Source organism: Peromyscus maniculatus, chromosome 8 (genome assembly GCF_049852395.1).
Source record: "Peromyscus maniculatus bairdii isolate BWxNUB_F1_BW_parent chromosome 8, HU_Pman_BW_mat_3.1, whole genome shotgun sequence".
NCBI classification, from domain to species: Eukaryota; Metazoa; Chordata; class Mammalia; order Rodentia; family Cricetidae; genus Peromyscus; species Peromyscus maniculatus.
Window position 1 is genome coordinate 12784148 of NC_134859.1, and position 17708 is coordinate 12801855.

General features: G+C 43.7%; 1 protein-coding gene across 2 annotated transcripts in view; it reads right to left on the reverse strand.

Annotated features, from left to right (window-relative positions):
• Ccnf (cyclin F) overlaps window positions 1-17708 on the reverse strand; it is a 51234-nt gene that overhangs the window by 25168 nt on the left and 8358 nt on the right. The window contains exons 3-4 of one of the 2 annotated variants that reach the window (XM_042283675.2): window positions 5836-6072; window positions 3460-3614 (exon numbers count right to left, since the gene is read on the reverse strand). In XM_042283675.2, coding sequence (XP_042139609.2) covers window positions 3460-3614; window positions 5836-5848 — 168 coding nt within the window. In that variant the 5' untranslated portion in view covers window positions 5849-6072. Of the gene's footprint in view, window positions 1-3459; window positions 3615-5398; window positions 6073-17708 lie in introns of both variants that reach the window. The other variant, XM_076578010.1, reaches the window with a different exon arrangement.

A 17708-nucleotide genomic window follows, 5' to 3' on the forward strand; every position in this document is an offset into this window, starting at 1 on the left:
AGAGCACAACTTAAATTGTGGGTCATATAACTGAACATAGAGGTGCAAAAAACTTGCAATATTCAAAATTTCTGAACATGCAAAAACAAAAATTTAATTGAACTGCGGTGTTTCTGACATGTGGTATCACATGACTTCACTGCAGAATTGGTTCTGAACACACAACACTTGCAGGTTTATCATGTAGGCTGTTGCCAATACATGCTGCCTGAAATACCTTGTGCAGTTTTCTGCTCTGATAGAAATATAACCATTGGATTCTGATACACAAAGACTTTTCATAGTTACCTAATACCATTTCCTCAGCATATAATTATCAAACGAGTATCTCTTTGGATTGTAGTCTTGGAATATTTGGTTTTTAAAATTGCTCCGGAAGCTGGGCAGTGGTGGTGCACTCCTTTAATGCCAGCACTTGGGAGGCCGAGGTACTTGGATCTCTGTGAGTTTGACAACAGCCTGATCTACAGAGTGAGTTCCAGGACAGCCAGGGCTATACAGAGAAACCTTGTAGTGGGTAGCCATTCCAGCTTTGATCTGGAAGTTCCAACCCCCATTGAGGCTTCGGCAACTGTCACACTTACAAGGCAGAGCCAAGGGAAGCGCCGGAAGACCCGAGATCTGGATGGGCCAGCGGGCTCTCTCTGTTCCTGGACCCTAGACGGTGGAGGTTGACCAAGCAGAGCTCCAGAGAACACCGCTGGACTGCAATACACCTTCCCCGGACCCCACGACCTACCCTTCCCTTTTTTGTAAGTTACCCACTAAATAAATCTTCCTTTTAACTATGTGGAATGGCCTTAATAATTTCACCAATAAAACCCTGTCTTGAAAAAAGACAAAACAAAACAACAGAAAAATGGTCTTGAGGTTACTGAGTCCAGTTTTATAAAACAAAAATCCCTAAATGAAGGGACAGGAGAGGTGGCTCAGTGGTTAAGAGCACTTGCTTCTCTAGCAGAGGACCTGGGTTCAGTTCTCAGCACCGATATGGTGGTTCAAAGTCACTCCTAACTCAAGTTCCAGAGGTCTCAATGAGACCTCCTCGGGCAGGAGCTATACATGTGGTACATATACAGACATGCCAGCAAAATAGATACATAAAATAAAATTACATATGTATACACACACACACACACACACACACACACACACACACACACACACACACACACATTTAATTGGTATTTAAATTGCTAAATTTTGTCTTAAGACAGAATTTCTAAACAAAACAAAACAAAACCCTGAAAGGGCCCTAAACAAATTTTTGCTGGAGCCCCCACCCCGGCTTTTAGAGACAGGTCTCTCTATATAGTCCTGTCTGTCCTAGAACTTGCTGTGTAGACTAGGCTAGCCTCAAACCAACTGAGATCCTTCTGTCTCCAAGTGCTGAGATTAAAGGCGTGCACCACCATGCTCAGCTCTATTTCCGCCATTTAAAAATTCTTATTAACACTATCTTACTCCTATTTGTTTAGTTTTATTTATTATGTATATGGCATATGTGTGCATGTGGTATGGACATGTGTGTGGAAATCTCGGGACAACTTTCAGGAGTTGGTTTATTCTGTTGTTGGGGTTACAGGTATGAATCACCATGTCCAGTTCATAATCTTTTTTTTTCTTTTTGAAATTTTTGGTTTTATTTTATGTATATGGGTATTTTACCTGCATGTATGTGTGCCTGAGGAGATCAGAAGAAGTATTAGATCCCCTGGAACTGCAGTTATATGGCTATTAGCCTCTATGTGGGTTCTGGAAACTGAACCCTGGTCTTCTGAAAAAATGGGCAGTGCCCTTAACTGCTGAGCCCCCTCTACAGCCCACTGTCTTCTCGAGATGCAAATTTTACTGCCAGAAAAGGGTCTTTTAGCCGGGTGGTGGTGGCGTACACCTTTAATCCCAGCAGAGGCAGAGGCAGGTGGATCTTTGTGAGTTCAAGGCCAGCCTGGTCTACAGAGCGAGATCCAGGAAAGGCACAAAGCTACACAGAGAAACCCTGTCTCGAAAAACCAAAAAAAAAAAAAGGGTCTTTTTTCTCTTGAAATAAACATTGCAATGAGTCAAGTCAAATCCCAGTATGTAGTCCCTATAACTGAATCATCTTCAAACACCTATTAACAAGACCACCTTTTTGTTCTTTTTTTTTTTTTCCCGAGACAGGGCTGTCCTGAAACTAGCTCTGTAGACCAGGCTGGCCTCGAACTCACAGAGGCTGCCTGCCTCTGCCTCCCAAGTGCTAGGATCAAAGGTGTGCACCACCACTGCCTGGCCTAATATTACCCTTTTTTGATAGGCACAATGCTGAAGGCCTGTAATCCTACCAGAGAGGTACAAACAGGAGGATCAGGGGTTCAAGGTCATTCTTGGCTACACAGGTATTTTGTGACCATCCTGAGCTAAGTGAGACACTGTCACTTCCCCAGGAAGAGCTGGGTAAAGTGGTACCTATAGGTAACCCCAACATTCTAGAGGTAGAGGTTGGAGGATCAGGAGATTTCAAGAGTAGTCCTAACTACTTGAGACTCTATTTCAACCAACCAATTAATAAAACTACTCTTGGGGCTGGAGAGCTATCTCAGCAGTTAAAAGCACTCCCTGTTCCAGAGGACCTGGGGTTCAATTCCCAGCACCCACAGGCAGCTAGCTGATCACCCTCTATAACTCCCAGGGGATCAGATGCCCTCTCCTGGCCTCTGCAGGCGCGTGGTGCAGACAGATATGTGGTATTGTATTCCCCCAAATATTGTGCATGCTAATAAACTTATCTGGGGTCAGAGACAGAGCAGCCACAATATTAAACATAAAGGATAGGCAGTGGTAGTAAATCCATGTGTTCAAGGATAGAGCCAGGCATGGTGACTCATCATGCCTTTTTTTGGTTTGCCCAGAAAGCAAGCCTTTAATCCCAGGGAGTGGTGGTAGAAGGCAGAAAGGTATATAAGGCATGAGGACCAGAAACTAGAAGCATTTGGCTGGTTAAGCTTTTAGCTGGTTAAGCATTCAGGCTTTTGAGCAGCAATTCAGCAGAGACCCATTCTGGATGAGGACTCAGAGGCCTCCAGTCTGAGGAGACAAGACTAGCTGAGGATCCGGCGAGAACTTTTAAGACTCATGCTACACAGATATGCAGGCAAAATGCCCCTATACGTAAAATCAAAAACCAAACCTTTAAAAAATAAAACCACTCAGCAGGGCGGTGGTGGCGCATGCCTTTAATCCCAGCACTCGGGAGGCAGAGCCAGCCTGGACTACCAAGTGAGTTACAGGAAGGCGCAAAGCTACACAGAGAGAAACCCTGTCTCGAAAAACCAAAAAAAATAAAAAATAAAAATAAAACCACTCTTTTCCTTGGGTTTCCTTTTGAGTCAAAGTTTTATACTAACATTTAAGAATGTGAGACTGTTACAGTTTAACCAACAATATTCGGGCTAGTATTGTTTCCATATGGTGACTTACAGCTCGGACAGCAAGGATGTCCCCAACAGAAAGCCATTTCAGGATATGAAAGAGTACATCTTCTGGGAGACTCAAGATGGTTAAGTTACGGGGTCTTCTTTTGATTCTTCGCTTGGTAGGATAGCAGAAACACTTGGCACACCTACAATGGATCACTTAAGGAAAAAAATCCACAAGCCTTGGTGAGATGAAAAGTTGTACGTACGTAAAGATGATTTAATAGTTACTGTCCTTTCTTCACAGAAAGAACAAGTCCTAAAATTAAATGAAGTGTCCTCTATGGATTACTTAAGATACCACCGTTCCTTCAATATCCTTCAATATTCACCAATAACTCATGGTGAATATCAGATAGCATGTAATTGAATATTGGAAACTTTCTGATTCAGGATCCACATGACAACCAGAAGGAGGGGAAAACAGCCAATACTGATGAACGTTTGAGTGAAAACTCAACCAAGTACTTTGGGGGCCTGAGAAATGGCTCAGCAGTTAATGCAAGGCTCAAACCAGTCAACAGGGTCCCTTGGACTTTTGCTGTATATTTTTGCTTCTTGTTTGTTCCTCTGTAGCCCAGGCTGACCTCAAATTCACTCATATAGCTGAGGCTGCCCTTGAACTCCTGATCCTCCCTGCCTCTACCTACCAAATACTGAATTACAAGTGTTAGTCACCATGCCCAGCCTACTTTGCTTATATTTGCACATGTGACTAAAAGGCATAACGTTCAGTATGGACCTAGGAACTTCAATAGCATAGATCAGGAACTCAAATTAATGAGGCAGCTCTTAGAACATAGAAGCCAGTCAGTCCTAGAGCAGGTCTCGGCTTGGCAGATGTCAGTGTTGCCCAGTCCCCGAACCCAGGGGTTTGCTACACTCAGCTTACAGTGAAAATTGCAACATAAGATCCAGCTCAGCGGTTCTCAACCTTCCTAACGCTGTGACCCTTTAATGCAGTTCTTCATAAAATAAAATTATTTCGTTGCTACTTCATAACTGCAATTTTGCTACTGTTATGACTCGTAATGTAAATATCTGATATGCAACTCCTGTGAAAGGATCGTTTGCCTCCAAAGGGGTCGTGACACACATGTTGAGGGCCGCTGGTCTAGATGCACAGCCCCTGGACCCAGTCATGCTCTTCGAGGCTCTCTCTACCCAATTCCTCACAGTGAGTTATTCCAATGTTTATTTCAGCAATCCAATCTTCATCCAGCGCTGATGGCTTTTCTCTTTATTTCACAAGCCTCCCTCCCCTTTAGGAATCTTAAGGTCCTGCATCCCTGTCTATAAATGCGTCCGTCTTTCTACCCATTTTTCCTCCTCACACTGAGGCAAAGTGGCTGTTCCCGGGCCTTGGTAAAGCTCCCCACCTGGAGGTCTTTAGAGACTGCCCACTCTCAAACTCTTGACCTGAGTTTTATCGGAAACGAAATGTACTGCAAAAGCCAAACGCATACCCAGAGCTATAATTCCCAAATATTCTACGAATATTATTATAACAGTTTCCTGATTCACCTGCTCTAGGATACACATCTGAAGTGTTTAACCACTGTAACAAGTGAAATCGCACCCCCAGGTCGTGAGACGTTTATCACAGGACAGATCCTGTTGCCTCCGCGGATCCAAGCTACGGGCGCGACACCCAGGTGATCGAACTGCGCGCAAGAGCCTGGACAAGACGTGAAATCGACCTATGTTGTGGGGATCGCTCTTGATTTCACAGAAAAGTGAAATCGAGTTTGCTGGGCAGAGAACCTAAATCGCCCTGGGGTAACAGGAGGCGTAGGCGCCGGGCGGGCATTTAAACCGCGCCGGCGGGCTCACAGTGGGGGATCCGTGCCTACTCTCTGCTTTGGGGGAATACGACGCGCCCTCCCGGGTCAGAGGGGCCCGAGTCAGGACCCATCGCCTGCCCGGCTCCCGCCAGCACTCACCACCGCCGCTCCCCATCGCCGAACTCACGCCACTGCCGCTCCAGACCGCTCGCGAGCGCGCCCGCGCCTGGGGCAAGTGCGCCGAGCGCCGTACGCAGGCGCGGACCCCACCCCGCCCCGTTTTCAAACGCGCCCGGAGCTCCTACTGGTAGGACCACGGAGTTACGCCCCCCGGGTCGCCAGCCTCTCCCGCCCCGCAGACTCTGGGCCCTTGTGATTGGCTTCTCCAGGACGCAAATTCAAACGCTGATTGTCTATTGGCTTATCGCTCGTGGCTAGCCCGCCTTCTCCGCTGGGCGGGGGACAGGGAGAAGCGCAGCTGGCGCCGGCGGGCTATCCCAAAAAGCCCGCCCGGACGCAGAGAGAAATCTTCTCCCTCCTGGACTTGTCTGATCCTCTGGGAACCGGTCACGGGTCCGTCCACCCGGCGGTATTACCTGTCCCTCCCATACGAACTTCCGGCCAAGGAGACTGGATTTGGAGACGCCAATTCAAGCGCTGATGTGGAGATTGCGGATGCCGGGCTCCGATCTCCCGCAAAATGTTCTTCCCTACATCCTGTGAATCGGGGTTCGCGTTGTGCGGGGCAGCTACAGTCACGTTCTGCTGAACCGTCTATTCACGCGTGTATTGAGTAGTGAGCAGTATCATGTTCCACCTCTTCATGAGATGACCTGCCAGGAAAAGAAATGAGTATTGAGGGTGGGGAGGCCAGAGCAAGGAATTGGCCCATGCTTCTCCACACAGCTTGTACCAGCCTTCATACCCTCTCCCCACAGCCCCACATGATTACTGGACCCCTTGGGGTACCTGGCCTGTGCTGGAAGCTGCATGTCAAGACCTCTTGTCGATCTGAGGCAGTAAATAGGGGATTGCTGTTCACAGCACAGAATATTAGAGAACTCTAGGGCAAAACTTGGGGTCTGCTTCCCTTGGCTGCTGATTCCCATGCAGAATCCTCACACTTAACTCCTGTCTCTTTTCAGGAGAGATTACTGTTTCCCACTTCGTTACTTTTTGTCTTCTCCCTTTGAATTTTGTTACTTTGTTACCTGTCCCTGGGGCAGAAACGCCAATATGCTTTTGGTAGTAATTGGACAGGATAAAAAAATTAAATTCGCCGGGCGGTGGTGGCGCACGCCTTTAATCCCAGCACTCGGGAGGCAGAGCCAGGTGGATCTCTGTGAGTTCGAGGCCAGCCTGGGCTACCAAGTGAGTTCCAGGAAAGGCGCAAAGCTACACAGAGAAACCCTGTCTCGAAAACACCAAAAAAAAAAAAAAAAAAAAAAAAAATTAAATTCAGCCGGGCAGTGGTGGCTCATGCCTTTAATCCCAGCACCCGGGGGGCAGAGCCAGGTGGATCTCTGTGAGTTGGAGGCCAGCCTGGTCTACAGAGCAAGGTCCAGGACAGACACCAAAACTACATGGAGAAACCCTGTCTCGAAAACAAAAACAAACAAACAAAAAATTAAATTCAACAATGAGCAAGTCAGCTGTCAGTCACATCTCAGAGATTTCCTAACAATATCTCTGTCCCCTGTACTCATAGTTACAAAGTCATCAATTGGCTTTTTAGCTCTACCTTGTTCTTTGTATGCTACTCAGTTTCTCTTATTTATTCTGAGGTCCTTTTTGTTAGTTTTGATAAAGCGTTGCCTCATGTCTTAATTAGCTTCAGCTGTCAACCTGACACTGCTTAGAATCATGTGAGGGAGACTCAATGGCAGGATTGCCCAGATCTAGCAGGCCGGAGCACGGCAATCATGACGCAGGCAGGTCCTGCCCATTCTCCTTTCCTCTGCCTTGCTAAACCATTAGATTACATTCCTAAAGCTAGCCCCAAGGTCCGTTCCCTTATTTGGCCACTGACTAATTCCTGAGACTGATCACTAAGGTCCAACTATCAAAACATGTCTGTGGGGGACTGGTGTGATTGATGGGTGAGAGGGTTCAGCCCACGATGGGTAGTATGATCCATAGGTAGATGGACCTAGGCTATATAAGAAAGCTAGCTGAGCATGATCCTGCCTTGAGCTCCTGCTCTGACTTCCTTCAATGATGGACTGTGACCTAGAAGTGTAAGACAAATAAATTGTTTTTGGTCATGGTGTTTCTCACAGCAACAGAAAGCAAACTAGAGCACCTACAACTTGAGGTCTGTCCTGCTCCAGCTTCCTGAATGTTGGATTACAGCTGTGCACCACTTCACCTGGCCAAATCTTTTTATGCTTTAGGAACCAGATGTTTTCTTTGCTGTAGATCTGATTGATCATGCTGGCCCACTAGGGGTAACCTAGGCTAAGGGCTACTCCTCCAGAGTATGAGGTATACCCACCACATTGGGCTTTGAGGGATGAGAGAGTTCAGGAAAGTCTGCTCTTGGGAGCTGAAGATCGAAGGACCCATGTACTGCAGGGTGCTCCCCTCTGGACCTGGGATTAGGCACAGACCACACCCAAACACCAATTTCCAAACACAAACCAAACATAAAGAGATTCTTTATTAAGCAAGGCAAAGAAATATGTTGACTGAATCTGAATTGGGAGAAACTGTGGCAAATAGCTGTTAATTTTAAGAGAGAAAAGGGGGAGGTCTGTGTTAGAAGAGCTAAGACAAATGTAAGTTCTGATTGGGCATTTTAATTAGGTTAGTCAAAATAATGAATTTTGATTGCTGGACCTTGGTGTTTTGATAGTTAGACCTTAGTGATCAGTCTCAGGAATTAGTCAGTGGCCAAATAAGGGGACGGACCTTGAGGCTAGCTTTAGGAATGTTATCTAATGGTTTAGCAAGGCAGAGGAAAGGAGAACGGGCAAAACCTGCCTGCGTCATGATTGCCCTTGGCTTAATTAAATTTTAGTTGAAGGCCTAGGGGGTGGATGAGGAAAGACTCAAGGATGGCAGGCTACAAGAGCAAAAGTTAAGAATTATGGGATCTGCTGGGGGGTGGGGGTGGCACACACCTTTAGTCCCAGCACTCAGGAGGCAGAGCCAGGCAGATCTCTGTGAGTTCAAGGCCAGCCTGGTCTACAGAGCGAGTTCCAGGACAGGCACCAAAACAACACAGAGAAACCCTGTCTCAAAAAAAAAAAAAAAAAAAATTATGAGACCCCGAGGAAGCTCACCAAGCAGAAAGAGGAAGAGGAGCCCTGAGAGGAGGCTGGAGGGAGCATGAAGTGTGGTGAAGCCTAAGGAGGTTTCCATTATGAAGAATCAGGAATATTGTGATGTTCTACAGAAGAGTCACCTGAAAATAGATAAGAAACCATCTAATATGGCAGCCAGGGCTATGCTGATGCTCTTGCTTGGGAAAAGAGCTGTAGGGACTGTGATAAAGGTAAGCATGGCTAAGAATGAACTTCTGCATTAGGGGTAGGGGAGCTAAGGGCCAGGATGCCTTCCACAGCCAGAATCTTTGATAGAGTTCTCAGAAAGAAGACATCCTCCACATGACAGATGTACACACATGCACCCACCCATGAGCATGGCCACAGCAATTGTCTTAGCTGTGCCTGAACATCTGAGACAGTGCTCTTAACACCACAGCTTTATTGGGCCCCAATCCAGAGGCCACTAGCTGCCGACTCAGAAGGCCCAGAGTGGGCTGTAGTGGTTTGAATGAGAATAGCCCCCAAAGTCTCATGTTTGAATATGTCATCCCCAGTTGGTGGAACTGTTTGGGCAGGATTAGGAGGTGTGGTCTTGTTGGCAGAGGTGTGTCACTGGGGGTGAGCTCTGAGGTTTCAAAAGCATGTGCCATTCCCGGTTTGCTCTCTGTTTTCATGCTTATGGATTAAGACATAAGTGCTCAGCTGCGGCTCCAGTGCTATGCCATGTTGTGGAATATTCCTTTATGATGTGTGAAGATGTGTCACTGTGACTGGTTTAATAAAGAGCTAAATGGCCAATTAGGTAGGCTGGAGGTATAGGCAAGACTTCTGGACAGAGAGAGCTCTGGGAAGAAGAAAGGGCAAGTTGCCAGCCTGACACAGAGGAAACAAGACATGCAGGAGGAGAGGTAAAAGCCGTGAGCCACTGGGCAACATGTAGATGAATAGAAATGAGTTAATTTAAGTTATAAGAGCTAGTGGGACAAGCATAAGATAAGACTGAGTGTTCATAATAGTAAGTCTCAGTACTTGGGGAAGGAGCCGTCTCCGTGGGATGTGACCAGAACGGACCCAAACACACTGCCTGAGGCCAACCCGAGGCCCAGCTGCTGATGCTGCAAAGTCCAACAACTTAGAGGTGTTGGTGAGATTGCCCTACTGATCAACCGGTTCAGCTGGGATCCATTCAGGAGAGGTTTCAGAAGCCTGCAGCCTTCAGTCTGAGGAAATAAGGTCAGCTGAGGAGTTGATGAATGAGCAAAACTCAAACTGAGAATGCAAGAGAAGGAGCCGTCCAGCCACCTAGATCACCAGAATCGTAAGCCCACCCTACACTGACTGGGGACAGGTAAGGTCCCATCTCCGGACTGGTAGACCAGATCTCTAGCCCCTAGGTCCCAGCCATCGGAGCCCCAGGGACCAGGCAGCTACCTTTCCCTGCTCCCTCACAAAAAAACAAAAAACAAAACAAAACAAACAAAAAAACCAGGCCCTGCGAACCCAGCAACCACTGGAACCATAAGCACACCCTGCACCAATTGGGAACAATTGCTCCCTGAGACAGAACCCACTAACACTGATTGAACTAAGCTGCTCCCGGAGAAACAGAGCCCAACAGCACCGATTCGACCAAGAACTCCTAGTGGACCAAGACTAACAATTAGAACAAGAGAGGCACCTTCAGACACAGACACTGCCTGCACCGAGCAGAGGAAGAGATGAGTAGACGCCAGTGCGAAAACACAGGCAACAACATAAAGACCTATATGACAACATCAGAACCCAGTGACTCTACACCTACAAGACCTGAACATACCAAGACAGAAGAAACAGAAGAAATCAGTCCTAAAAATGACTTTAAGAAGATGATAGACCCATGCCTTTAATCCCAAGACTCAGGAGGCAGAACCTGGTGGATCTCTGTGAGTTTGAGGCCAGCCTGGGCTACCAAGTGAGTTCCAAGAAAGGCACAAAGCTACACAGAGAAACCCTGTCTTGGAAAAAAAAAAAAAAGATGATAGATGCCCTTAAAGAGGAAATGAAAAACTCCCTTAAAGAGGAAATTAAAAATTCCCTTAAAGAAATGGAAGAAAAAAAAAACAAACAAAAAACTGGAAGAAGTCAAAGAAAGACAAGAAAAAGTAATTAAACAGATGAAGGAAACAGTTCAATATTTGAAAATTGAAATCAAGACAATAAATAAGACACAAACTGATGGAATGCTAGGAATAGAAAATCTGACTAAACAAACAAGAACTATAGATGTAAGCATAACCAACTGAATGTAAGAGATGGAACAGAGAATCTCTGATGTTGAAGACACAATAGAGAAAATATATTCATCAGTCAAAGAAAACACTAAAGCCAAAAAAGTTGTAACACAAAACGTCCAAGAAATTTGGGACACCATGAAAAGACCAAACCTAAGAATAATAGGGATAGAAGAAGAATACCAACTCAAAGGCACAGAAAATATATTCAACAAAATCATAGAAGAAAACGTTCCCGACCTAAAGAATGAAATACCTATGAAGATACAAAAAGCTTACAGAACACCAAATAGGCTAGATCCAAAAAAAAAAAAGTCCCCTCGCCACATAATAATCAAAACACTAAACATACACAACAAAGAAAAAATATTAAGAGCTGCAAAGGAAAAAGGCCAAGTAACATATAAAGGCAGACCCATCAGAATAATGACCAACTTCTCAAAAGAGACTATGAAAACTAGAAGGTCCTGCACAAAAGTTATGTAGACACTAAGAGACCACCGATGCCAACCCAGACTATTATACCCAGCAAAACTTTCAATCACCATAGATGGAGTTAACAAAATATTCCAAGACAAAACCAGATTTAAACAATACCTATCCACAAATTCAGCCCTACAGGAAACACTAGAAGGAAAAATCCAACCTAAGTAAATTAAACACACCCACGAAAACTCAGGCAATAGATAATCCCATGCCAACAAATATCAAAGAAGGAAACACAACACTACCACAAAAAAAAAAGAATTAACAATCACTGGTCATTAATATCCATCAATATCAGTGGTCTCAACTCACCTATAAAAAGACACAGGCTAATAATAAATCTCTGTGTCATTATTTGTGAGCTGGTTGCCCAAAGAAAAATCTGGCTACAATGCCATGCCTGCCTGCTATCATGCTCTCCATCATGATGGTCATAGATTTTAATCCTTGAAACTGTGAGCTTCTTTTTTTTTTTTTTTTTTTTGAGCTGAGGATCGAACCCAGGGCCTTGAGCCTGCTAGGCAAGCGCTCTACCACTGAGCTAAATCCCCAACCCCCAAAACTGTGAGCTTCAAATTAAACATTTTCTTTTATAAGTTGTCTTATCATAACAACAGAAAAATAACTAAGACAGTACCCAAGAATCTTCATTACTTTTTCCTTTTTTTTGCAGGGAGGGTATTAGAAATTTAACCCAGATCCTTCACATATTAAACATATGGTGTGCCACTGAGCAAAGACCTTAACCCTAGGAAATCTAAATTTCTATCAAGTTTCCAGAAGGCACCACTGCTCTTGTTACTAGTTGGGGATCCCACTTTGAAAATTCTGCCTGAGTTTAATCTTGACATAGCACACTGAAAAGCTGGCTATCTCTGGGTCTCAGCTTATACAACTGGGAAATGAGACCATGACTTGTCCACTTCGCAGGCTGATGGAAGTCACACACTGGCTCATCCTTAGCATGTAGGAAGCAGGGAAAAGAATAAATAAATGCCCATATACTACAACATTTAAATATTGAAAATTGTGACTTAGGTTAGCAAATGGGTTAATATGTTCTTCCTACCTTTGGAAGAAGACTATCATCCCAATATTGGTCCAGGTTTGAATTAAGAATTCAGTGTGACGTGACATGGGAAGCCAGCTCCAGTCCTCTTCTGAAGTCACCCACTTTCTCCCATTTCTAGCGTCATCTTCCTTGCCAGAGGGGTCTGGGTGCACCTATGTTATTAACCCATTTATATATCTACCCAAATCCTGCCCATCATTCTGCAGAGAGAAGCCAGCCTTATGTACTGTGGACCTCAGGATACAGTGGCATGGCGTATCTGGGAGGAAGTATAGTAGATTGGCCACCTGACTCTGGACAAGGGAGGACAAAACGTTGAGCAATCTCAAACCTGGCAGTGGTAGCACACACCTTTGATCCCAGCACTTGGGAGGCAGGGGTAGGTAGATCTCTGTGAGTTCGAGGTCAGCCTGGTCTACAGAGAGAGTTCTAAGGCAGCCAAAGTTACACAGAGGAAACCTGTCTACAAAAACAAACCAAAACAAAACAAAAAAGATTGAGCGATCTCTTCAGGCCCGAAGACTATCTTGTCAAGATGTGGACATGATGTGGCCCTCTACAGCTGAAGGTCCAGGATACGTCCCTAGAAAGTGGACCTATGTGCAGAATGATTAAATGACAGGGAGCATATGAAACCCCAAGGACAGAGCCAGCATTAGGCAGGGTTATGAATGCTACTGTGTTAGCCACCATCTGGTCTTTTTAAAAGATAAATTTTATTCTTGGACAATTTCATACATGTGCAATCCCTGGGAACTCCCACCCAACTCTGCCCCAGTTGCTGGCCAGCAGGGAAAACTCCCAGCGGCCAGGCTCTCCCACCAAAACCTCCCATCGGACCCTGCAATCCACAAGACCCCTGCCCTACCTCAATACCCATCTGCTTTTGACCCCAGTAACTTCCTGAGACAAGGAGTCCGCCAGCTCTCATTGGACCAAGAGAGGCTTCCTGAGACACAGAATCCACCAGCTCTGACTGGACCAAGAGCCCTGATAAGACCAAGGGCAACTCGTTGAGTCATATAATCAGCTAGTTTGCACTGGGCCAAGAGCAGCTCCCTGAGGTACAGAATCTGCCAGCTCCAATTAGACCAAGAGCTAAGATTGGACCCAAAGGGGCCCCCTGAGACACAGACACAGACACAACAAGCACAGAGTGGACCAATAGCAGCTCGCTCAGACACAGGCACCTCTTGCACCTATTAGAGGAAGAGATGGGTAGACATCAATGCAAAAATACATACAACAACATAAGGAGCAATATGGCATCACCAGAACCTAGCCCTCCTCCAACAGCAAGACTTGAACATCACAATGTAGAAGAAGCAGAAAAAAGTGACCTTAAAAATAGCTTCATGAAGATGCTAGAGGCCTTAAAGAAAAAATGAAAAATTCCCTTAAAGAAATTGAGGAAAAGACAAACAAAAAATTGGAAGAAATCAATAAATCCCTTAAAGAAAGCCAAGAAAACCATGGAAAAGCAATTAAACATGTGAAGGAAACAGTTCAAGATCTGAAAATTGAAATAGAAACAATGAAGAAGATACAAACAGAGGGAGTGCTGGAAATAGAAAATCTGAGTAAATGAACAGGAAACACAGATGCAAGCATAACCAACAGAATACAAGAGATGGAAGAGAGAATCTCTAGTGTAGAGGATACAAGAGAGGAAATAGATTTGTCAGTCAAAGAAAACACCAAAGCCAAAAAAGTCCTAACACAAAATGTCCAGGAAATCTGGGACACCATGAAAAGTCCAAATCTAAGAATAATAGAGATAGAAGAAGGAGAATACCAACTCAAAGGCACAGAAAATATATTCAACAAAATCATAGAAGAAAACTTTCCCAACTTAAAGAAGGAAATATCTATGAAGATACAAGAAGCTTATAGAACACCAAATAGACTAGACCCCCCCCCAAAATGTCCCCTTGCCACATAATAATTAAACCAATAAACATACAGAATAAAGAAAGAATATTAAGAGCAGCAAAGGAAAAAGGCCAAGTGACCTATAAAGGCAGATCCATCAGAACAACACCCGACTTCTCAGTGGATACTTTGAAAGCCAGAAAGCCTGGACAGATGTAATGCAGACACTAAGAGACCATGGATGCCAGCATAGACTAATATACCCAGCAAAACTTTCAATCACCATAGACAGAGTGAACAAGACATTCCAAGACAAAACCAGATTTAAACAATACCTATTCAAAAATCCAGGCCTACAGAAAGCACTAGAAGGAAAATTCCAACCTAAGGAAGTCAGATACACCCACAAAAACACAAGCAATAGCTAACACCACAGCAGTAAATCCCAAAGAAGAGAAATACACACACACTACCACCAAAAGATAACAGGAATTAACAATCACTGGTCATTAATATCCATTAATATCAATGGACTTAATTCACCTATAAAAAGACACAGGCTAGGGGTTGGGGATTTAGCTCAGTGGTAGAGCGCTTGCCTAGCAAGCACAAGGCCCTGGGTTCGGTCCTCAGCTCAAAATAAAATAAAATTAAAAAAGACACAGGCTCACAGAATGAATACGAAAGCCACCTCAACACCAAAGACAGACACTACCTCAGAGTAAAAGGCTGGGAAAAGTCTTTCCAGTCAAATGGACTTAAGAAGCAAACTGGTGCAGCAATCCTAATATCTAACAAAATAGACTTCAAACTAAAATCAATCAAAAGAGATTGAGAAGGACATCACATATTTATCACAGGAAATCTCCACAAAGATGAAGTTTCAATTCTGAACATTTATGCCCCAAATACAAGGGCATCCACATATGTGAAAAAAACATTACTAAAGCTTAAATTACACATCAAACCCTACACAATAATAGTGGGAAACTTCAACACTCCACTCTCACCACTGGAAAGATCAGCCAGATCGAAACTTAACAGAGAAATAAGGGACTTAACTGATATTATGACTCAAATAGACTTAATATCTACAGAACATTCTACCATAACAAAAAAGAATATACCTTCTTCTCAGCACCCCATGGAACTCCCTCTAAAATTGACCACATACTCGGTCACAAAGCAAATCTCAACAGATACAAAAAAATCGGAGAAATCTCACACTAGTGACTTAACAGCACACCTGAAAGTTCTAGAACAAGAAGAAGCAAAGTCACCCAGGAGGAATAGACGCTAGTAAATAATCAAATTGAGAGCAGAAATCAATAAAATAGAAACAAAGAGAACAATACAAAGAATCAATGAAACAAAGAGTTGGTTCTTTGAGAAAATCAACAAGATAGACAAGCCCTTATCCAAACTAACCAAAAGGCAAAGAGCATCCAAATTAACAAAATCAGAAATGAAAAGGGAGATATAACAACTAACAATGAGGAAATCCAAAGAACCATCTGGTCATACTTCAAAAACCTGTACTCCACAAAACTGGAAAATCTAAAAGAAATGGACAATTTTCTGGATAGGTACCACATACCAAAGTTAAAACAAGACCAGTTAAACAATTTAAATAGACCAATAACCCCTAAGGAAATAGAAACAGTCATTAAAAGTCTCCCAACCAAAAAAAGCCTAGGACCAGATGGTTTCAATGCAGAATTCTACCAGATTTTCAAAGCAGAGTTAATACCAATACTCTTCAAATTGTTCCACACAATAGAAACAGAAGGAATGTTACCAAACTCCTTTTATGAGGCTACAGTTACGCTGATTCCCAAGCCACACAAAGATGCAACAAAGAAAGAGAATTACAGACCAATCTCCCTCATGAACATTGATGCACAAATACTCAATAAAATATTGGCAAACTGACTCCAAGAACACATCAAAAACATTATCCACCATGGTCAAGTAGGCTTTATCCCAGAGATGCAAGGATGGTTCAACATACGAAAGTCTGTCAATGTAATACACCATATAAACAAACTGAAAGAAAAAAAAAACATGATTGTTTCATTAGATGCTGAAAAGACCTTTGACAAAGTCCAACACCCCTTCATGATAAAGGTCTTGGAGAGATCAGAAATACAGGGAACATACCTAAACATAATAAAGGCAATCTACAGCAAGCCAACAGCCAACATCAAATTAAATGGAGAGAAACTCAAAGCGATTGCGCTAAAATCAGGAACAAGACAAGGCTGTCCGATCTCCCCATATTTATTCAATATAGTACTTGAAGTTCTAGCTAGACCAATAAGACAACAAAAGGAGATCAAGGGGATACAAATTGGAAAAGAAGTCAAACTTTCACTATTTCCAGATGATATGATAGTATACATAAGTGACCCCAAAAATTCTACCAGGGAACTCCTACAGCTGATAAACTCCTTCAGTAATGTTGCAGGATACAAGATTAACTAAAAAACAAAACAAAATAAAACAAAAACAAACAAACAAACAAACCAGTAGCCCTCCTATATACAAATGATAAATGGGCTGAGAAAGAAATCAGAGAAACATCACCCTTTACAATAGCCACAAATAATATAAAATAACTTGGGGTAACTCTAACTAAGAAAGTGAAAGACCTGTATGACGAGAACTTTAAGTCTCTGAAGAAAGAAATTGAAGAAGATGTCAGATGCTCATGGATAAGAAGGATTAATATAGTAAAAATGCCCTGATGGGAGTGCAAACTGGTACAGTCACTTTGGAAATCAGTATGGCGGTATCTCAGAAAATTGGGAATCGATCTACCTCAAGACTCAGCTATACCACTCTTGGGCATATACCCAAGGAATACTCAATGATACCACAAGGACATATGCTCAACTATGTTCATAGCAGCACTATTTGTAATAGCCAGAACGTGGAAACAATCTAGATGCCTGTCAAATGAAGAATGGATTAAGAAAGTGTGGTACATATACACAATGGAGTACTACTCAGCAGAGAAAAAACAATGATATCATGAAATGTGCAGGCAAATGGATGGAACTAGAAAATATCATCCTGAGTGAGGTAACCCAGACTCAGAAGGACAAACATGGTATGTAACCACTCATAAGTGGATACTAGATATAAAGCAAAGAGTAATCAACAACCCACAACTCCAGAGAAGCTAACTAACAGGGAAGACCCAAAGAGGGACACATGGACTGCCCTGGGAAGGGGAAATAGATGAGATCTCCATGAGTAAACTGGGATGAACGGTGGGCAATGGAGGGTAGGGGATGAGAACATAAGGGAATGGGATGGTTGAGCTGGAACAGGGAGGGAGGGGAATGCAATGAAAAAGATACCATGATAGAGAGAGACATCATGGGGATAGAGAGAAACCTGGTGCTAGGGAAGTTGCCAGGAATCCCCAGGAATGACCCCAGCCTGGGCTACTAGCAATAGTGGAGAGGGTGTCTGAACTGAACTGGCTTGCCCCA